The sequence below is a fragment of the Myxocyprinus asiaticus genome, chromosome 18 (assembly GCF_019703515.2).
Source record: "Myxocyprinus asiaticus isolate MX2 ecotype Aquarium Trade chromosome 18, UBuf_Myxa_2, whole genome shotgun sequence".
In the NCBI taxonomy this organism is placed as follows: Eukaryota; Metazoa; Chordata; class Actinopteri; order Cypriniformes; family Catostomidae; genus Myxocyprinus; species Myxocyprinus asiaticus.
In genome coordinates this window covers 5,035,001-5,058,586 of record NC_059361.1, presented here as the reverse complement: position 1 = coordinate 5,058,586, position 23,586 = coordinate 5,035,001, and the positions used below count along the sequence as shown (strand labels likewise).

The window sequence follows — 23,586 nt, the reverse complement described above, 5'->3', positions numbered from 1 at the left end:
ATAGAAAAAAATTAATGACAGAACAGAATAGACTATAATAAACTACACTAGAATATAACAGAATGGCAGATCAGAACAGAACAGAATGAAAGAACAGAACTGAACTGAACTGAACAAACTGTAGTAGAATAAAATAGAATAGAATGACAGATCAGAACAGAACAGACCATAATAGAATAGAATCGAATGACAGATCAGAATAGAATAGTCTATAACAGACTAGAGAAAATAGAACAGAATGTCAGATCAGAAGAGAACAGAATAGAATACACCAGAATTGAATGACTGAATGCAATAAACTAGAATAGATTAATGGAAAAGAGTAGAATAACATATCAGAACGGAATAGAATAGAATACAATGACAGGACAGAATAGTCTATAATAAACTAGAACAATATAGAGCTGAGGAGCCCAAACTTTTTCCTACAAAGGGCCAAAAATCCAACTTGATTGAGGGCCATGGGCCGAAAGTAAACGTTGCATTATAAAAAAAATGGGGGGCATTTTTTACCTTTACAAAGGTCATGTTTTTCTAAACTTGTGACGCTGTCATCCTTTCGTGTCAAATACTTTAAACAATGAATTCAATTTTAAAATGGCAGGTTTCAATGATTACAAAATTGCACGATCTCTACGTTGCATAATGTGCATTGTTACTGAAACGAAACTTTTTTTCTCATTAACATATTTCCAAATGTTTTGGCTATTAAATTATGCAAAAATAAACACTTAACAATGAACATCAGAGATATGATTCATACACCAAAAGTGGTTAATGTTCTGTCAAATTATTATTGTATCATTAATAACATTTAATTTAACATCATGGCTATTTAACACATCCAGATATTATTTTTGTTAATATTATTATTAACTACATTGTAGCATTTGGTATTTTTAGTGGCTGTGCTCGTTTATGGCACGAGCTTCCACCAATGACTCGGCAACATCTGCACAACGGACGGCATGAAACAAATAATGTTTAGCAAAAATTCAAATGGGAGTTTGTAATTCAGATTGTAATGGATATATTTGGAAGTATTTCAGATTGCAGGGGAAGTTTTTTGCCCAGAGCCTACGTTAATTTCCGACCCTGGATGGAACTAGAGATGGAGATGAGAGATGTAACAGGTGTTTAAGTGTCTTTCTTCACCATAGGCCTACAGCTGGTACATTACACAAAACTATTGCTATTTCTGCCTTTCTTGCAAATGTGCTGCATTATGAATAATGAGGGAGTGCCAAGATATGAAAGACGTTCGCTATCGTGCACTTGCAATGTTAACAGCTTTGTTGATTATAAACAGGAAAAATATAGTTTTATCACGTCACTCACTTATGGTGTATAACGCCATTTGTATCTCGAATTAACAGGTTTAAAAAAAGGTTTAAACATCTGTAACATGTGACAAAGCACTTCCTCACTACGCGCGCTTTTGCTAAATTCAACAAGTGCTCAAACGTGCTGCTGACGGCTGCACGAGAGAGAAAGTGAGAGACAGAGCAGATTTACTCACGCAGCTTCTGGAATTAGAGTTTGATACAAAAACAAGTTTATTGATTTGATTTGTTCATCTGTATCTATTGGTTTACTAATTCGCAGCTGCACTGTAAAGTGAATAAAAGTGAGCTGGAATTTTCAGCATTATGAATGTGGAACTTGCGGGAATGATTAAAACTGTGCGCAATACCCGCAATCCCGCACCGGATTTCAGGCCCTGCGAACTGCATTATATTCAGTTATGAACGTTGCCCTGGCTCCACTCTGCAATCTGCTAAATTAATGCAATGAAAAGCTGCGTCAATAGCATTCAACACCCACCCACCCCCGTCATATACGGCAAGGTAGGCAAAATCAAAGGTCATAACGGGCCCCACGGGCCCTGGTATGGGCATCTCTGTTATAGAGTGACAGAATAGAATAGAATAGAATAGAATAGAATACAATAGAATAACTGACAGATGGACTGACAGATCAGAACAGAATAGAATATACTAGAATAGACTGACAGAATAGAATAAAATATAACAAATGAATAGAATAGAATTTAATGACATATAAGAACAGAACAGACTACAATAAAATAGAATAGAATGACAAATCAGAATAGAATAGACCAGAATAGAAGAGGGCTGGGTTTCCCAAAAGCATTGCAACTTAAGCTTTTACAATCATCTTAACTAACGTCGCTCATTATTTTACAATGGAGTATCACCTGTTTCCCAAGCCAGAATGTAGATTGCTCATTATAAAGTTGAACTTAAGCGCTTCATTACGGGAGCTGTCCAGTCCAAAGTGGTGCTGATCTTTGGCCAGTATGTCCAAGAGTTTGTCTTCTCAACTTGAAAATAATATGGAAATACTAACAAACATAGAAGTTGTTTGTAACCTTGTCGAGGCACCAAAATGTATTAAATATTACAGAATTTAATTAAAGAAATAATGATGGCATTAGTAAGACTCAGTTTCAGATTTATTGATGCTCAATCATAGAGATTAATTAAAGTGACGCAATAAATGCATGTAACGTGAAAGTATGTGATGCGAATCATAAGGGACTCTCACGTAGCCTAAAGTTTTGTTCCTTTGGCTGGAAACTGAACAAATGCACACAGAACAGGATTCAAATTACTGCCATTAGGCATCATGCAATTTGTTACTGCCTTGTAAAAAGACTATAGGCGAGCCGATTTGAACCAGCCATTGGAGGAAGAAAGAAGAGGAGGAGGAAGAGAGAGAGAGAGGGAATCTCTCATTGCACACTCTCGCACTAATCTCCTCTGTTTACCAGATTTTAATTATTTATCAAGGCATATTTATTTAAGTTTTAAACTGCGTGGTAACATTACTCACATGTCTTCTTATATAATCTGTTTTATAAGAACATGCCGTCTTTCTATTGCCATTGCAATTATGCTTATCAAAGAAGGCTAATATAACGTTAACGTAGTTTAGATCACGTCGCACGCGCAGACTGCGGAGACTGCCTATTGATTTCATAGCGATTTTTTCAACACTTTATCCTCTGAAATAGCTTACAATGGCTTTCCAATGATCAAAATATGTTATTTAAATGTATTAAATGTCCCATTGTCTTTGATAAACTGTGAAAGATGCCAGAAAGTATTGCTAACTTTCTACTTAGTGCTTCAGGAAACCCAGCCTAGAACTGAATAGAATAACAGAACAGAATAGAATACAATATTATAGAATAGTATGGTATAGTATAGATAGATAGAACAGAAAAGAATAGAATAGACTAAAATGGACTAGACTAGAATAGAATAGAATGATAGATCAGAATAGAATAGAAAAATTAAGAGCCTGTTTTTGACAGAACTCAAATAAGTTTAGTTATCAGGACTTATACACTATACTTATACATGACTATGTATAACTATAATTGTAAAACATTTTATTTTCTCTTTGACCAATGGATATTTATTAGTTATTAGCATAGGGGATAGGTCTTATCTGGATTTCTGTATTCTAGTGCGAGATGATTATTAGCCAAAGAAAACTATAGTGCATAGAGCTTTATGAAGATGTGACTCACTCTAAGACATCTCTGTTGAATTGTCTCTTGCTGTTACCCAGAAACTCTCCAATCATCTGTCGGCTTAAGCCCTTCCTCTGCAACAGGAAGTGAGCCACACCTATGGCCGTGTCTGGAATGAAGCCCCTGGATATCAGGAACTGGATGCCTTTGTCTGGATTCCTACAGGGAGATAAAGACAATATCAATATAAATCAAGACTGACATGAGTGAGTGCTTATAACACTTTATTATAATTTTCATTTATGGCATTTGCCAACATTTCTTTATTTTATAACTACATTTTAGGTCTCTATGATATTCTGGTATCTCAATATGGCACAATTTATTGTAATCTATTGGATTTTTGCACCTGTTTAGTCATCCGCACGAAAATGTTCAAAAATTGCTTTTGAAAAAAAAAAATTATATATATATATATATATATAAAGAAGTTATTATAAAATGTAAACTGTTCAAGAACTTTGTAAGCTTGAGTTCAGGTGTCACATAGCAGGTGTTCATAGCCACAAACATATTCACAGATTATTCTTTCTACGTCACTTCAGTGACACATGTGTCCGATGTACATATGTGTACTGCAACATCTGTATAAGCAGCCCTCAGTCATTACCGCTAAAATGACAAAACTCTACTTTGCTGTATATCTTTACTTATGTAGTCTTCATTTCCTGCAGCTAATATTGTATACATCATTTGAAAGTACAAGAGTCAGTGCTTGTGACAGTAATGACAGTTTAACATCTTTCTCTTACATATTCACATGCAATATTAATAAATCCTGATTTTATTTATAACCTACAAGAGTATTCAGTTACGTATTCACTTTTATACAACTCAAAGTTATTCAAGCTTTGATTCACATATTTTTATATATATTTAAACTGAAATGTGTATGATCTACTCTACTGATCTTTTAGACATTATATAATTTCTGCAATGGACCCTTTATTTACAGACCTGTTATGACGCGTTATGTCGCAAACATTTTTATATTTCCAATTTTAAAAATATTTAGTGTAAATTTATAACATTGTACTTTGTATTAAATGACCCTGGAATACGTTTGAAAGAAATCAGTTACAACAGCTGCTGAGGGAGTGAATGAAAATTTCCCTGTTTTTCTCTTTTTACTGCTGTTATTCAGCGCTCTATATTTTTATCTTCTTTTGCAAAGCTGTGAATGCATAATCATTGATTATTTCTTTTGCTGTTGGAGCAAATGGGTAAGCAAAAATTAAATTAACTGTGGTCCCCCTGGAGTTCGCTAGTTCAAATCCCAGGGCGTGCTGAGTGACTCCAGCCAGGTCTTCTAAGCAACCAAATTGGCCCGGTTGCTAGGGAGGGTAGAGTCACATGGGGTAACCTCCTCGTGGTTGCTATAATGTGGTTCGTTCTCGGTGGGGTGCGTGGTGAGTTGAGTGTGGTTGCCGCGGTGGATGGCGTGAAGCCTTTAACGCGTGGCAACGCGCTAAAAAGCCACGTGATAAGATGCACGGGTTGACGATCTCAGACGCAGAGGCAGCTGGGATTCGTCCTCCACCACCCTGACTGAGGTGAATCACTACGCCACCACAAGGACTTAAAAGCGCACTGGGAATTGGGCATTCCAAATTGGGAGAAAAAAGGGGAAAAATACACAATTTATTTTTTTTTAAATAATAATTTACTGTGGTCCCCCATTCACCGCCATTCAAGTTTAACCAGCTATGATGACTTCTGCTTCGCAAATGCGGACGTTGTGAAAAGGGTCCATTAACCCATGAGTCTAGGCAGCGATATACTGTATTCACCATTTTACAAAATTTTACAACCATTTTATTTCTCTTAGAAATACTTAACTGTATTTCAAATTTGAAGAGGTAAGCCAATCATAACAGTTTTAAATATTTCGGTTTCAATACAAGTTAAGCTCAACCAACAGCATTTGTAGCATAATGCTGATTTCTACAAAAATTAATTTAGACTCGTCCCACCTTTTCTTTAAAAAAGCAAAAATCTGGGTTCCAGTGAGGCACTTACAATGGAAGTGAATGGGGGTCAATCCGTAAACGTTAAAATACTCACCGTTTCAAAAGTATAGCCACAAGACTTAAACAATATGTGTGATAACATGATTTTAGTGTGATAAAATCACTTACTAACATTTGTGTGTAAAGTTATATCCAGTTTTACAACTTTAAATAAAAAAATTATTTAAGCAACTTTCCAGCTCAAATGTTACATGAGTTTTAACAGAAGAATTCATGTAAGTGGTTTTATAAAATTATAATCTTCACATTTCTGTCTTTAAACCCTCCAAAAATGTACTTCTATTGTAAGTGCCTCACTGTAACCTCGATTTTGCTTCTTTTTTTTTTTTTTAAAGAAAAGGAGGGACGAGTCGGAAATGCCACAAATGGTGTTGACTGAGCTTAACTTGTACTAAACCCAGAATATTTATTTAAAGGTACAGTAGCATAAACAATGTTTGTCTGTTTAATTCAAAGGGTAAAAGAGGGTGAAAAATGTTTACGACCATGATATTTTGGAGGTTTTTGCCATTAGGATCTGCATAATACCTCATGTTATGAACTTAATTTTTTGAGCAAGAACGCTCGTTAAATGGAGGTAGAATGTGTGCAGAGATTATAACTTGCTATTGGTGCAAGAAACCTTGACTAACTTTATGTGAACTTCGGGGGGGAAATAATATTGCCCAGAAGTGTAGAATATGGCTCCTTTAATAGATCCAAACTAGAACAACCTAGCAAATGCATAGTATCATGCTAAAAAAACACTCAGAACACCTTAGCATTGTAGTGGCAAGTTCTGCATGGGCAACACCACTCAACATAAGAACATGTTGAAAATTTAGGGCCCAATTTTAAGAGCACTAGTGCTAAGTGCTGTGCTATGCTAAGTCATAATCGCAAAGTCAGTTTTGGTATTTTCGTGCAAGCATGCGCTAAGACTAGGCGCAATTGGGTTTGACAAAATTGTGCATGCAAAGTGCTAATGGGCCGTGTCAAGTGCAATGATGACTCTAAGACTTTATCGATATTACAGTTTCATTTTCTGTTAATGCATGATTTTCTGTAAAGCTGCTTTGACATGATGTGTGTTGTGAAAAGCGCTATACAAATAAAAATGACTTGACAATTTAATTCTGAATTTCTTCTCCGGTTATTCCACCATCTGCATCCTTTTATATAGTCCATTTCTTGTCAAGCAGCAGCGATATAAACAAAGACAGCACACTCATAAGAAGTTGGTCATGTAAATGGACTGTATGCAATGAATGAGAAGAATAGAATTATTGATTCGCTTTTATGCATTTTATGCATTAACTACACAGTTAATTTGAATGTCAGGCATATTTAAACAAAATAAAATGCTGATTTTTTTTTTTATTTATTTTTTTGCATTGTCCTTTTACATTTGAAATAACACACTATTTAGACCCTTTATGAAGCTTTTTAGTTCCTTTACCAAGAAAACATCTTTATAAAGGCCCTAACTAATCCCTTATTGTCCCAATAATGTTTTTTCAGATTGTTCTTTATTTTTTGGAAACATTTGGCAAAGATAGCAAATCCTGACACACACACACACACACACACACACACAAACACAGACTTAAACAGCCACAGTAAACAATTTAGCCACTAACTCTCTTTGTTAAAAAAAAGAGTTTGACCTTTTAACCTTACTCACACGTTGAAGAGGTTTAGTCCAATGCGATAGAGACGCTTGCGCGCAGTATCCGTCGAGAGGGTGCCGCAGGGCGTGTCCTGGCAGTGTGGGCGGGGCATTGACAGGATCATCGTCTCACACGCTGATGTCGAGGTGCTGCTACTACTGATGGGTTCAGAACTGTTTTCTGTCATCTCAGATCCAGTCTGATTAGCTTGTTTCCCCTCTTGTCCCGCCCCTGTAATCAGTCCGTCCGATCCAATTGGCTGTTGATTCTGCTTCTCTTCCTTGCTGGGTGGCGGAGCTGGAAAATCTGGCTCGACTGTGACCGATGAATCTGACTGGCCTGTGTTCTGTCCCCCCGTTTGGGCTTCTGAGATGGTCTCCTTAGATACGCCGTTACCAAGGGAAACTGACTCCAGCATGGATGAGGAGAGGCGAATGTTATGGTTGTCAATTTGAACAGTCACATCTCTAAAAGCCATCATGAGTTTGCTGGCGCTGCGGGGAATATTCTCCCCATAACTGCTCTGTGTGGCCTCTGGTAGGGTGTTGGGATCCATCAGGAGACCCTCAGGATGAGATCCAGAAGGAGGAGCTGCAGAAGACTTCTCTCCTTCTCCATCTCGCACAGAACTCCAGCTGCTCAAAGCCTCGTCAATGGATCGTGCTAATGACTGCACCTAACAGAGAACAGAACAGAATATCAAAACAGAATCAAATTAAACCACATAATATAACAGAAAAGAAAAACCAAACCAAGCTCAAAAGAATCAAATAGAATAATAAAATGGAGTAGAATAGAATATCAAAACAGAACAGAACAGAATTAAACATAACAGAATAAAACCGAACCAAATAGAATAGAGGAAGAGTATAATAGAAAAAAAATAGAATAGAATATAAAAAAGAATAGAACAGAATTGAACAACATAATAGAACACAGAACACAGTAGAATAGAATATCAAAATAAAATAGATTTGACCAACATAATATAACAATAGAATAGAACAGAATGGAATAATAAAACAGAACACAAAATAACAGAATAGAATTTTAATATTTAATAACAAAACAGCACAAAATAAAACAGAATATATTATCAAAATGAAACAGAATTGAACAACATAATATAACAGAATATAACAGAACAACAAAACGAAACACAAAAGAACAGAATAGATCAGTATATAATAACGAAACAAGAGAATAGAATAAAACGGAATAGAATAGAATTAAACAACATATCACAGAATAAAACCAAACAGAATAGAATTAAAAAACAGAATTGAATAGAATAAAGGAATATTAAAATAGCATAATATAACAGAATAAAATAGAACATCAAAACAGAATAGAATAATAGATAATTGAATAAAACGTAACACAATAGAATAACAAGACAGAACATGATAGAATGGAATAATACAACGGAATAGAATAGAATATAAAAAATTACAATAGAATAGAAAAACAGAACACAATAGAATAATAAAACAGAACCGAATAGAATTTGAAATGGAATATAATAGAATTTAACCCCTTAATAAAATAGAACAGAACAAATCTGAACACAATAGAATAAAATATCAGAATAGAATAGAATAGAACATCATAATATAACAATAGAATAGAACAATAAACAGAATAGGATTTTAAATGAAACTGAATAGAATTGAACAGCATAATAGAATAGAACAAAATAGATTAGCAGAACAGAACACAATAGAATAGAATTGAATAGAACAGAATAATATTCCTTGTGTACATGTTGTATTATGGTGTGTCACGCTCTGTCAGAATTACCAGAATAACAAGACTCGGACTTGTAAAAAGCGTTCATGTCTTGGTTGAACTTGTAAATACACTTGACCGTTTAAAAATAACTAAAATGGTTATTATAGCCACTGTTACCTGGTGTGCTTTCTTTACATTTTGAACATTTAGAGGTGAATTCATGTAGTGATTAAATATTTTGTTGTCATCAACATCAAAGCTGCACATGGATTCATTTTAGCATTATGAGAGTTGCCATAAAAACAAATAGCTCCAAGTAGAATTTGACATGAACTTAGTGTTGTAACAGTACCTGTTCAGTGAATGTGTCCTCCAGGTTTGTGAGTGTAGCTGCAGCGCCCACCGGCAATGATGTGGAGTGTGTGAGCGGGATGCCCATAAATGAACAGCCTTCCATCAGCGCCCGTTCAGCAGAGAAACTGTCCCTCTGTACCCGAACCCTGCGCACTGACATACGTCGTGGGATCCCACTTTCCAGCACAGAGTTACGAATCTTCTGGAAGTTCTTACTGAGCTGGTACTGACGAAACGCTGTCTGGATCTTACAGGCCGCTCGCCGAGAAATGAGAGGACCACCATATTTTTGTTCCAGCTCCTCTATCTGCACAGACAGACAGATAGATAGATAGATAAATAGATAGATAGATCTTTATTTTGTATCATAATAGTATGATAAAATATATCATACTATTAATACCTTCACATGCACATGCGCCCATCCACTGAGTCATACCTGTTTTTGTTTGAGATCAGGAGAGAGCTTGTATTCTGGAGGATGTAAGCAGGGAGGCGCGTCAGGCTGAATGTCTTTTTTCTCATCTTTCTGTTTCTGTATGGCAGGAGTCGAGCTGCAGTTTCAAATGACACATGTGAGCAGTGGCTGACCCAGATCTGCTGTCTTTTATTTAGACTGATCAGAACCCCCACACCCATGGCTAATTAACTCTGCTTAATTACTGCATGTGCTGTTGCACGGCTCTTAAATTCAATGCCGTCTTCTTGGAAAATGAGATAATCAACTCAAGGTTTCAGACTTTTTCTGAATCACCATTTAATTGATGTTGAAAATTACTCATCGATCGAGATGGCAAAAAGTGCTACTGCAAAAATAAAAGTACTATTAATATATTTATGCTTTAAAGTATTAAACAAATGAGATGTCAAAAACTGCTACTGATAAATGAAAGAAATATATAATAATAATAAGATTAAATACTATTAATATTTTATGCTTTGAACTATTCATCAAATTAGATGGCAAAAAATGCTTGATAAATAAAATGAAAATAAAATGAATATATATATATATATATATATATAAACATAAAATGTAATAATATTAATATTTTTATGCTTTAAACTACTCATTGAATGAGATGGCAAAAACTGATACTAATAAATAAAATAAAATGTACTAAATATATAATAATAATAATAATAATAATAATAATAATAATAATAATATTATATGCTTTAAACTATTCATAAAAATAGATGGCTAAAATGGCTACTGATAAATAAAATAAAATAAATATGTATAAATGTAATCAATTATATACTATTCATATTTTTATGCTTTAAACTACTCATCGAATTAGATAGCAAAAACTGCTACCGATAAATAAATTGAAATAAAATAAATATGTAAAAATATAATAAATTAAATACTATTAATATTTTTATGCTTTAAACTACTCATCGAATGAGATGGCAAAAACTGCTTCTGATAAATAAAATAAAATATAATAATAATAATAATAATAATAATACAAATTAAATTCTATTAATATTTTTATGCTTTATACTCAAAGGAGATGGCAAAAACTGCTTCTGATAAATAAAATATAATATAATATAAAATAATAATAATAAAATTAAATACTATTAATATTTCATTATCAAATAAGATGTCAAAACTACTACTGATAATTAAATTAAATTAAATACTATTTATAATTTTTGTTTTAAACTATTCATTGAATCAGACTGCAAAAACTCCTATTGTAAAATTTAAATAAATAAAAAATACCATAAATAGTTTGCTTTAAACTACTCATCGAAAGCTGGTAAAACTGCTACTTCCAAATATAATCTAGAAATAGCATTTATCGTTATTGTTTTTGAAAAATATTTTACATTTTTAATTCAATTAATTGCATTTCTAATATTTTTTTTTCTTCATATATAATAAAATATCTTTCAGTTTACCTTTGATCAGGTTATACATTTTAATGTTATAAAACATGTTCATCCTAAATAAATAATAATAATAAAATTATCCATTGCGAAAGTTTGAAAAGAAATCCCCAACACCAAACACTGAATTGACCCAAATCTCTTAGGACACACACACTTACATAATCCCATACATGACAAAGCCATTTTGTTCTTGTGTTCAGCTCACGAGAATGCGTTTCTGAGTGTAGGGCGGATGTTTAAATCATGGGAGATATTGCAGAGTATGTTTCTTCTTCTTAACAACACAGCTCAACCCCATTTCCATTTCTTCCCTCTCGGTGTAGACACTGGTTTACAACACACCCAAGTGCACTGCATCCACTGTCAGCACATTATCAGCCACCCTGGAGTAAAGAGCACTTAAGCTCTGCAGGCACTCATACACAAGGAGGAGAGAGCAGAGTATTTCATCTTTCATGCACTCCCACTCGCCTCTTGAGAAATAAGAATAAATGCTGCAGAACTTTAAATGTGTGTCAAAACAGACGTCATTCACACAGTCTGGGCAGATCATTAATTTGCTACACAATTGATCTGTGGGGTTTCATACTGGACTGAGATTGTAAATAAATGTGAGTTCTGAACTCTATAGCGTAAGTCATCACACCTGTAACTGAGAGATGGGGAAGATGATAAATGACAAGTAAAGAGAGAAGTGATGTAGGTAGCAGGGAGTTTGATGACTAAACTGAATGTGCTTTTTGTGGTTTTGCATGACGATATCTCAAAACCAGGTAGAAAAGCTAAATAATTAGTTGTACTTATTAAAGGTACAAATATATCGGTTTTACTGATTAATCGGTGCCGATAGTTGCCGATAGTTTTTTTAATTATTATTATTATTAGTATTATTCCTCAGTGTTTCTTTGTAGCCGAAGCTGGAGGATTTTGCAATTAGAATGGTTTGGTTGAATAGATTATGAGTCGCCCGTTATAATCTTAATTGTTTTCTGGTTATTAATGGGATTTTGGTTGAAAAATAAACTGCATCTAATTTTGGATTCCTGTAGCCTTTATGTCTGTACCCGTCATAGTAAGAATATACTGTGAAAATACTGTGTAAATCGTTTTAATTATCGGACGATTAATCGGTTATCGGCCTTTTCGACCACCTTAGTTATCGGTAATGGCAAAATCCACTATCGGTCAAACTCTAGTACTTATCTTGTTAATATAACTATTGCTCAGGCTTAGAATTATATATTTGAACAAACCCCAAACCCTAAGTATTCAAATGAGGCACATGACTCATTCAGCACCATTTAGCACCGTTTACCGCAATACTTTTATCCATCACTTATGAAATTAACTTTTACAACCATTTTATTACAGTAACCATAGAATACTAGGGTATTTGTAGTTAAATTATAACCACTAAATTTACCATGGTTTTACTACAGTAACCATATTTTAACCATGATATTTGTAGTAAAATCAATAATAAAGGAAAGCAGAAACTATGGTAATAAAAATCATGATCATTGTGCCAAAAAAACATGGTTAGTTTTAGTATGGTTGATTTGTGGCACATTGTTTTTAAAACAATTTTTCATACCAAAAAATTGGTTACTACTGTCATGGTAACTGCAGTTTTACAATAGTGAAAGCCAAAGGCATAGCCACGTGTGGGCAGGGGTGGATGTGGGCCCACCCACACTTAACCCAGGCCCACCCTGAATATTAGAGATTATTCTCTGACTTCAAATATATATATATGTCATTATGTATGTATATTATGTAAACCAAAAAGTCAATTCTGATTTCTGAAAGTGATTTCAAACAATTCACAAAAAATTGTGAAACTGAGGAAAATTTCATAAATAAATGAATAAATAAATAGCAATGCAATATAATTGGCTGCATCGCTGTCAATCAGCTCCTCTAGAAATGTCATCAGTGCATTAGTCTGCCGCTAAGTGACAGTGCGAGCATGGCGAACAGGCAAAGTAAACGATTGTTTTGAATTATTTATTTTTTTATATATTTTTTTAAGATGATTGGATGACAGAATTAGTCAAACTGGCCTTCGACTCATAAGTAGCCCTCGCAACCGAATAAAAGTTATTAGGCCTTTATTATTTATTTTTATACAGTGTTTACGTGACTAAAGATAGCCTCTGTCACATAATTTCGTTGAAACTGGTTAGGCATGTCTTTTTTTATATAAAGTTGCATGTAAGCTATCACTTTTCCCCTCTTGCAAGCTGACACTTCTCCTTGTCTATTCATAGTTTTGTGTTTGTATTTATTTATTTTATTTTTTTTTTCAATCAATTCAGTATCAGGCCTAATGGTTATGTAGGTCTGAATATGTTCAGTTTATGTCCGTGGAAGTTATTGGTCCTTTCTTATGGAAAATTTTATAAAACAGAGTTGTGGTTTTGTGTAAACGATGACTTGTGTTTTTAGTATGTAACTACACAAGTTGTGTAGTTTAGTGCTTTTCAGAAAACTTGTGCTGCAGTTAGTGAGCTACTATAGAGAGAGAGAGAGAGAGAGAGAGAGAGAGAGAGAGAGAGAGAGAGAGAGAGAGAGAGAGAGAGAGAGAGAGAGAGAGAGAGAGAGAAATGCCCACCCATTTTTGTTATGGCCTGCCCAAAAGTAATTTTCTGGCTATGCCACTGGTTGAAAGTATGGTTATTTTAGAAAGGCCATGTTTTTTTTTTAATGGAAACTATGGTTTTAAAAACTATGGTAACTCAGATTAACCATAGTGTTACTACTAGAGGTAGTACTGTAGTAACCATGTTTTTTTTTTGTTTTTTTGTTTTTTTGTTTTTTTGTTTTTTTGTCAGAATGATTATGATTTTAATTACCGTAGTTTTGGTTTTCCACAAACATCATGGTTAAAATATGGTTACTGTAGTAAAACCATAGTTAATTTTTCGTAAGGTGTGGATAAAGCTATTGTGAAGAAACGCAGGTTCCCTACCTGTCCCCTAAGGGGTTTGTAGAGATGTTTTGATTTCTAAATGACTTTTTTAGAAATGTTCCTGCTGTATAATAAAACTATGCAAAAAATCTCACATACTTACACTGAAGGAGGGACTCGAACCATATCTAGAAACCAGAATATCATAGACTTGAGTTTGGGCTATTTTGACTTTGGCCAGTAAGCAACCACCTAGCAACCGCAGAGCAGTGCCCTAGCAACCACACTGAACCTCACAGCCACAGGCTAAAAAACACACAGAACACCTTACCAACCACATAGCAATGGCCTGGCAACCTCAGACAACTTCTCTGTTTATCACTCAAACTGGCAAATTTGATTAAGAGTCTTCTGTTAGAATCGAAAATGAACAAGCACTTTCTGCCTCACAGTCTGCTGAAAAGAAGAGCTGGTGATTCCACAAATGTATAGTTTATGTTGTTTAGGATGTATTATGTTCGTAGTCAGCCAGAGTGGTGCTCTATTTATTAAGAAAAGCTTTTAAGGTTTGGCTTTGCTGGCAGCACTAAATAGGTTTTTTTAAAAGTTGACTAAGGCTTGAAGGGACCAGAGCTCTCTAAACAATGCAGAATTGTCAATGCCCACAGACACCTCTCCACAGTGCTTATTCATGCCGAAAGTTTTCCACTCTATCAGACAGAGGACAGATCAGGGTTAAACTACACCTGAAGCATGAACTAACTCTCTTTCTCTCATACACACACACACTTACACTCCGATAGCTTAAATCCCATCACCCAGAAAGCCTGAGGCCAAGAGCACAGGGACCACACACAGAAAACTGCTATCTCTCAACAGTGGAATACTTAACCGATGCTGACATCTTTACTACAGTACGATTCACCATAGTCTCACACACAAACACTCTTCTATCATTCTGAGGTCTTACTGTATCTCTATACTTGCGCATACTGTGTATACAGTGGGGTCCAAAAGTCTGATGCCACACTGAAACTCTGTGAAGAAAATGTGAAGAAAATCATCCTCACCTGGAGCAGGTTATGGAGTCTCCTTCTGGGGCTTCTGGTGCTGGACAGCAGAACTGATGCAGGACCGTCTGACTCCTGTAGAGGTCAACGGTTAAAATCCACATTACTGCAGATGACTGCTAATAATTGTATGTGACATCATTTGTCCTTCTTTGGGGACCTGAGCACTCAAATTCTTGGCTAAAAAAACAGAAGATTAAAAGTTGAAATAAGGGTTGATTAACCTCTGTGACCTCGAGCAAGACACTAGAGGTCGACCGATACTGGATTTTGCCGATTAAAATCGATTTTTATTAAGTTAAAACATTTTCTTAGTCCTCCAAGAGTACAAAATGAGTAAAGTCACAGATGTGTGTTTGTTGTGCATCTAAAATTCCAATAATAACCAGAAATAAAATCAGATTTAGTGCATAATTAAGCCCAAAATGGACTGGGGACACTTATTTTGAAATGTCTGTGCTTTCAGCTCACACAAACACAAGGGAAACAAAACATGCACTATATGTACCATTTTTAAAGAAAACATGAGTGAGCAGGCAAAACACATTTCTTTTATTTCTTATGGGATTCATATTCAACTGTAGGTTATAACAGAATGACACAATCATAAAACAAAACATGGCAACAAAGAAAAAATGAAGTAACCCCTGTTCAAAAGTCTGCATACCCTTAGTTCTTAATACTGTGTATTGCCCCCTTTAGCATCAATGACAGTGTGCAGTCTTTTGTAATAGCCCCAAATTCTTGAAAGTGGTATAGCTGCCCATTCATCTTGGCAAAATGCCTCCAGGTCATGCAAAGTCTTTGGTCGACTTGCATGAACCGCACGTTTGAGATCTCCCCAGAGTGGCTCGATGATATTAAGGTCAGGAGACTGTGATGGCCACAGCAGAACCTTCACCTTTTTCTGCTGTAACCACTGGAGGGTCAACTTGGCCTTGTGCTTAGGGTCATTGTCCTGCTGGAAAGTCCAAGAGTGTCTCATGTGCAGCTTTCATGCAGAAGAATGCAAATTGTCTGCCAGTATTTTCTGATAACATGCTGCATTCATTTTGCCATCAGTTTTCACACCCCCAAAACATCAGTGAGCCACCACCATGCTTCACAGTGGTGATGGTATTCTTTTCACTATAGGCCTTGTTGACCCCTCTCCAAACATAGCGCTTATGGTTGTGACCATAAAGCTCTATTTTGGTCTCATCACTCCAAATTACAGTGTGCCAGAAGCTGTGAGGCGTGTCAAGGTGTTGTCGGGCATATTGTAACCGGGCTTTTTGTGGCATTGGCGCAGTAAAGGCTTCTTTCTGACAACTCGACCATGCAGCTCATTTTTGTTCAAGTACTGTCGTATTGTGCTCCTTGAAACAACCACACTGTCTTTTTCCAGAGCAGTCTGTATTTCTCCTGAGGTTACCTGTGGGTTTTTCTTTGTATTCCGAACAATTCTTCTGGCAGTTGTGGCTGAAATCTTTCTTGGTATACCTGACCTTGTCTTGGTATCAAGAGATCCCCAAATTTTCCACTTCTTAATAAGTGATTGAACAGTACTGACTGGCATTTTCAAGGCTTTGGATATCTTTTTATATCCTTTTCCATCTTTATAAAATTTCATTACCTTGTTACGCAGGTCTTTTGACAGTTCTTTTCTGCTCCCCATGGCTCAGTATCTAGCCTGCTCAGTGCATGTGAGAGCTAACAAACTCATTGACTATTTATACACAGACACTAATTATACTAATTGCAATTTAAAAAGCCACAGGTGTGGAAAATTAACCTTTAATTGCCATTTAAACCTGTGTGTGTCACCTTGTGTGTCTGTAACAAGGCCAAACATTCAAGGGTATGTAAACTTTTGATCAGGGCCATTTGGGTGATTTCTGTTATCATTATGATTTAAAAAGGAGCCAAACAACTATGTGATGATAAATGGCTTCATATCATCACTATCCTTGTTTTTTTTTTTGCATGATCAGTCATATTTTCAAAATCAATGCCAAAATTTCACAATTTCTAACAGGGTATGCAAACTGTATGTGGGTTTTTTAATAACATTTCTCATTAAAATTATTAACAAAATATTTTTAAAAATTAATAAATAAGTAGCGCAACTACTGGCGGCAATTTTTCCGATAACCGATAATTACAAAAAACAACTATCGGCACTGATTTATCGGTAAAACCTCTACAAGACACATAACCTTGGGTTGCTCAGGGGTACTGACTCTGTAATAAACAAAGGACTAAATGCCCCTCGGGGTAAAAGGCACTTTTGATTTGATTTTCTCCCAAAACACTAAATAGCAGCAAAAACTACAACTTTTACAACTTTCCTAAACACTTGTTTGTCACTTTACACTGCAAAATATTCCTGATCCATGAGGTCATCACGTGCAATTCTAAAGGATGACTTTGTTCTATGTAATATCTTTTAAAATGTTTCAAATGTATGTAGCTAATTAGAATCCCTCAACTTATCACATTTATTTTGAGACAAAATACTTTTTTGTAATTTTTAATTTTGTTCAAGGTGATTAAATCAAAAGTTTTACAATAACTGTCCAATAAGTGAAAGGAAAGTATTTGGGCTAAAGCCCCCATAAAAAACACATCGGGCCTAATTCATGAAACTTTCGTAAATACATGAGTAAATTCGGAGTAATGCTGCCTTCAAGTGCTGTCGGAATTATCCTACTTCCCACTTCTGAAGTGGTAATTCTGAGTACGCTGCGTTCAAGCACTTTGTTGTTGGAAAGAACAGGAAACATGGACGACGCCAGGTTCAGTCATTTTTCTTGAGGAACTTTTATTTTGACACCATTACACATATTACCAGAAGTTATTTAGCAGAGATGGGCCACTTCTATTCAAATGAATGGAAGAAATTGGAACGCTCAACCAAGAAGCTCTAGCGCCCAACGGTCAATGGATGTAGAAAGGAAGTCCCGCCTTACAGTTAAAAGAGCCAATCACCTTATAGATACAGACTTACCCTGTCAATCAACTCTAGAACGCGCATGCGCATTAGCTATACAAGCCAGGAAAATTGTGTTTTTCTAGCGCAATATAAGGTAAAGTATCACAATTTATGATTCCAGTATTTTGAATGATTTGTGAATGAATGATGAGTATTTTGCTGATTTGAAATATGTTCTATGATCGTAATCTTGACCAACCATTTTTGAGATTTCGGTGTTCCCCCATTCAAGTAGATAGGAGCTGCAATGGCATGACTGGAAATCAGATGTCTTATGCACGATTTGCACATGATGGGGAGCAGGTGTAAATTTCATTCGTACCAACATACACTTTAAAAAGGCAAAAACTTTTATGAATCCAAGAATTTACATCTGAATCTATATTTATGTCCTATTTTACTAAAATTCTCCACTTTCACTTTTACAATCTTCTTTTGCTTTTGGACTTAAAAGGACTTAAATATTGATCTGTTTCTCACCCACACCTATCATATCGCTTCAGAAGACATGGATTAAACCACTGGAGTTGTATGGATTACTTTTATGCTGCCTTTATGTGCTTTTTGGAGCTCCAAAATTTTGGTCACCATTCAGTTGCATTGTATGGACCTACAGAGCTGAAATATTCTTCTAAAAATCTTCATTTGTTTTCAGCTAAAGAAAGATAGTCATACACATCTGGGATGGCATGAGGGTACATGATGAGAGAATTTTCATTTTTGGGTGAACTATCCCTTTAAGGGTTGCTTTTGGCCCCATTGTATCCAACTGTAAAAGGCTTTGGATAAAGTCATCAACTACATGACTAGGTGTTAATAATTCATTGGCATTTGATTAATTATTGTTAATAAATTAATTGATTGAGTTTATTGACTGTAGATGTACCAATTTATTCACAAATTTGCTAATGTATTTTGCAGTATCAATTGTAAATGTCAATCGATATGGAAATTCCTGGCAAGTTACATCCCAATAAATATCAGATTAGTAATTAGCACTTCTGCTTTTGCAATCATTAAAATGCATTTATTGTTAATATATCTAATAATAAATTTTTGCCAGCTGCCTTAGTGGTATAAGTTTTATCGCTGATTGGCCATAACGGCTTAACTTTGAACAGGGCTAAATATAATAAAGGAATTTAATGTACCAATGTAAAATTGTATTGAATAAGAAATCAGAATTTAACATCTTATACTGTGCATTCTACTTCTTGTGAATTATCCTCCAGTAAATGTCTGCTAAATTACAAGAACACTACGTATTTCACTCACTATTAGAAATGCAGCAGTCTCAAAATATACCTGTCATAACCTGACACGTTAATGATAATGATGTGAGATTAATGAGCTGCATACAAGAGCATAATGGTGCATTAAAAGTGTCTCACACTTTCAGCACAGCTTGCTAAATTTGTTAATGCAAACCCCCGTGCAAACACACTCACACACTCTGAGACTTTAAGACTAAATGTTTTTCACCCCTAAGGAAAAGATAATGTTACCATTAAACAAATCAGAGGAGAATGTATCATTCTAGTTTTGCTCGTGGGGAAACACACACACACACACACACACACAGCGAGTACTCTACAAATGCAGCATAAAATGTGTACTGAACCAGATGACCAGTCGTAATGGAAGATGCTGAAATACACACACACACACACACACACACACACACATGTACACGCACAATCTCTCGCTCTCTTGCTCTCTCTTAGTGTGGATTAGATTTCCAGCTGGCGGATAAACTCCACATGCACTATGGGAATGTCACTAAAAGCTGCACTGTGCACACATGTCAGCGTGTGTGTGAGTACACACACATGTATACTTGCAATAATGTTCAGAAGTGCAGTCTCGACGATACTTGCTTTAATACATGTGCATTAAAAGCCTCTTCTAAAGACCTTTTACCCTGGAAAGAGTGAATGTGGGTAGTTGACGAACAGTGTTGGGTGTAATCTGATAGCAAAGTAATTAGTTACTGTAATCTGATTACTTTTAGTCAAAAAAGTTTTGTAATTACATTTTAAATTCTTGCAATCAGATTACATTTACTGACTTTCAGTTAAGGTAATTACTTTTAAGGACATTACTAGGATTACAAATTTTTTTAATAATATTATTTATGTATAATACATTTTAAATATGAATTTATGTTTACGTGTGTTTGCGTTTATGTGACATCTGAAGGGTGTATACTGTATATAGACATTATTTTGAGGTGTTTTAGAAAGTGATGTAAAGTAATTAGTAATGTGATTACTTTCACTATGAAGTAATTATTAATGTAATCTGATTACAGTTTAGAGAAATAATAAGTCATTTGTAATGGATTACTTTCCTGATGAAGTAATCATTAACGTTATCTGATTACAATTTTTAGTTAGATAAATAATGTGTAGTGGATTACTTTTTGAGTAATTTACTGAACATTGTTGACAAATAACATGGAAATTAACTTGTTTTTCAAAATCAAGATTTTTAGGTTAAAAATGTATATATAACAAAGACAAATTGTATATTTTTAGATGCTATAACTGCTAACCATTTATTTTCTGTTTTTCACCATTTTTTCACTTATTCAGGGATGAAAACTCAGCAGAGAAAAAGGTGAGAAAGTCATAGCAGAAGTATAATTTCTGTTGTTTTGTTTGTTGTATTTAAAGCTTTTTCTAAGCGTTTTTCAAGTGATTTTTAATAAAGACAATTTTAAACATTTTAACTAACAATTTGGGCAAATTAGCTTCAGAAAAGGCTACTTTACCTGAAAGGTGAGTAGTTTGCATATCTGTTTATTAATTTGTCAGGGACAATACATATTAATTATCATCACATTGATCTAAATGTGCAAGAATTAGCCTAAGATGGCTAATTGTCATCTATCATACATGGGCAGGTTGATGTTACCAAGAGAAATTACCGATTAGAAATCAAGATTGTGAAGAGAAATGACACTAAACCAAAACATAATCTATGCACATCCAGTATAAACTTTCTATGTTCAAATTCACTGATGCATTTATGCCGCAGAGGAATAAATAATTGTCGATTAAATGAATAATTGATGTGTTTATGCATGTATTTATTTATTTATTTGGAATTTTGTGAAATGAAGCCTTTGGCGGTATTTGTTATCAATAAACATATCTAGGCAAAAATTGCTTTTTATTATTCATATTATTATTATAATCATTATTATCATCTAAAATAAGGAACCTTTAATGTGCAGTCGTTTTAACACTGTGCAAAAAAAAAAAAATAGCATTAAAAAACCTAGCACACTGGTTAATGTTTATTACCCAGCAATGGTCATTTTTAACCCAGCACTTTTTAGAGTGTAATCTTACAAATGTTTTTTTTACATGTTTTGCAATTCATTTAAAGGTGCACTCAGTAATTTTTTAATATGTCATCTTGGACTTACACTGACACCTTGTGGCCTGGATGCAGCATCATTCAAATGCAATTATCTTGCATTTGTCTATTCACAGTAAACCAGGATTCATTTAATCCCTGATCTAAAGTATCTAACAACAGGGCGGTTACTGAGATTAAGCGAGTAGTATTCAGCTGGTCATGTGATCATAACATGGCCGCCCCCATGAGGGGACCCTCTCCATGTAGAATAAAACAGCTTTTATAACGTTACTGATATGACTGAACTCTTCATCTCATATGAGTGCTCATGATTTTATTTATATATTTCAAAATTACTATTAATTTCTTTAGGAGTAAAACTTTTAGTGTGTCCCTTTAAATAGCTTCGTGGTATGACAACACATGTTTTTAAGTACAAATATTTCATGCAGTCTCGCAAGAAATGGGAGATCATAAAAACTGCATGCAAATCAATTTAGAATCAGAAAAAAAAAATGTTGATTGAAGTTGTTATGTTAGTAGAGGACACCGTGTACACTAATGCTGACCTACAATGTGAAAAAATAATAATAATCATATAAGAGAGTGTGTGCATTTTTTAAGACTGGATTGAGCCATGCAAACAATACATACATTATCATATACTGTACACAAATAGTTTCTGAAAGATTATAAACTGTGGACAGTGAGCCCCTGCATTTTTATAAAAACAGAGTTACTTGCATATTCACTGTGGCGTACATACTACAGTGCAATGTCTCTGTTATGTAATCCTAATGGCGTATGTAAGCTGCCTCAACATTGCACTGCTGTCAGATTGTGACTGATTTGTGCTCTTCTAAGATTTCTGTGTGATTATAACTCACTCGGATGCGCGTGAGAGTCCCACAGCTCGACACAGGGTGGCAGGTGTCTGTGGGACCAGGGACCGACAGCAGGGGTCCTGAGCATCATCATCATCATCTTCATCAGGAGAGTCCGGATTGGCATCGCTGGGTCCCGCGGGCACAAGCTGCATATCGTGCGGGGGATGGTGCTGCTGGCTCTGTGTTTGAACGGGGGGCGTCCCGTCTCTGCTGGCCGGGCTGGTTCGGGGCAAGCTGGAGGTCCGGGGAGGCGGAGGCGGGTGATATCGCGGAGGGTGCCGGTGCTGATGACTGCTCGAGTCCCGCAGCTGCCGATTCTCAACCGCTAGATCCTCCAGCCGGCGCTCGAGAATGTCGATCCGGTACCGCTGGGTCTGGATGAGACTCTGCTGGTTCTGCACGATGGCGGTGAGCTCCTTCAGATAGAGCACCGCCTGAAGAGGATTCTCCAGCAGACTTGACATCCCTGTGGTGATGCTCCCCTTCAAAACCACGAGAAATTATGCGTTCAGAGAGGGACGTCTGGGTGACCGGCTGCACGGGTTAATCTTGAAATGGCTGAACCGACAGAGAGCGAAAGAGAGAGAGAGAGACAGAAAGAGCGAGAGACCCCCTCCTCCGCCTCCACCTCCTCCGTGCCCGGAGCGCGCATGAAGGGATGCTCGGGATGCTGCTGCTGATGCTGAGGCGAAGATGTCAAAACAGAGGCTTGAAGGGGGCGTGGTCACATGCATACGTGACGTCATGGGGCACGCTCTCGCTTTATTTCATAGTTTTCCCTTTTCATTTATAGCCTGTATGTTTGTGTACCTCGATACAGATTAAGGTTTGTACGTCTGTTGTTGTTCTTCAAGTAGCTAAATAATGAATAAAATAAAGAATTAAAAAAAAAGCTTTCCTTATAGTTACCAAATGAAAGTTTTTGAGTGCTTTATTGGTTTGACTGTTTCTCATACAGAACAATAGGTCTATATAAGCCTACTCATTCTGTAAATAATAAGGATATCTCATACAATATATGCCTATTACTATGTTTCTTATACAAATAATGTAGAAATCATCTTTTAATATAATAATAATCGTCATAACAGAAAATAAAAACATTTAAAAAAATAATAAAAAACCATTTGTGAACATTATAAAGGAA

The 23,586-nt window shown here is 35.5% G+C and overlaps 1 protein-coding gene across 3 annotated transcripts in view; it reads right to left on the bottom strand.

Moving 5' to 3' along the window:
* Positions 1–23,180, bottom strand: part of iqsec3b (IQ motif and Sec7 domain ArfGEF 3b) — a 42,479-nt gene extending 19,299 nt beyond the window's left edge. For all 3 annotated transcript variants that reach the window (XM_051724934.1, XM_051724935.1, XM_051724936.1), the window contains exons 1-6: positions 22,440–23,180; positions 15,213–15,287; positions 9,766–9,880; positions 9,325–9,633; positions 7,256–7,917; positions 3,560–3,721 (exon numbers count right to left, since the gene is read on the bottom strand). In XM_051724934.1, the coding sequence (XP_051580894.1) occupies positions 3,560–3,721; positions 7,256–7,917; positions 9,325–9,633; positions 9,766–9,880; positions 15,213–15,287; positions 22,440–22,903 (1,787 nt within the window). In that variant the 5' untranslated portion in view covers positions 22,904–23,180. The remainder of the gene's footprint in view (positions 1–3,559; positions 3,722–7,255; positions 7,918–9,324; positions 9,634–9,765; positions 9,881–15,212; positions 15,288–22,439) is intronic.
* Between the last annotated feature and the right edge of the window lie 406 nt (positions 23,181–23,586).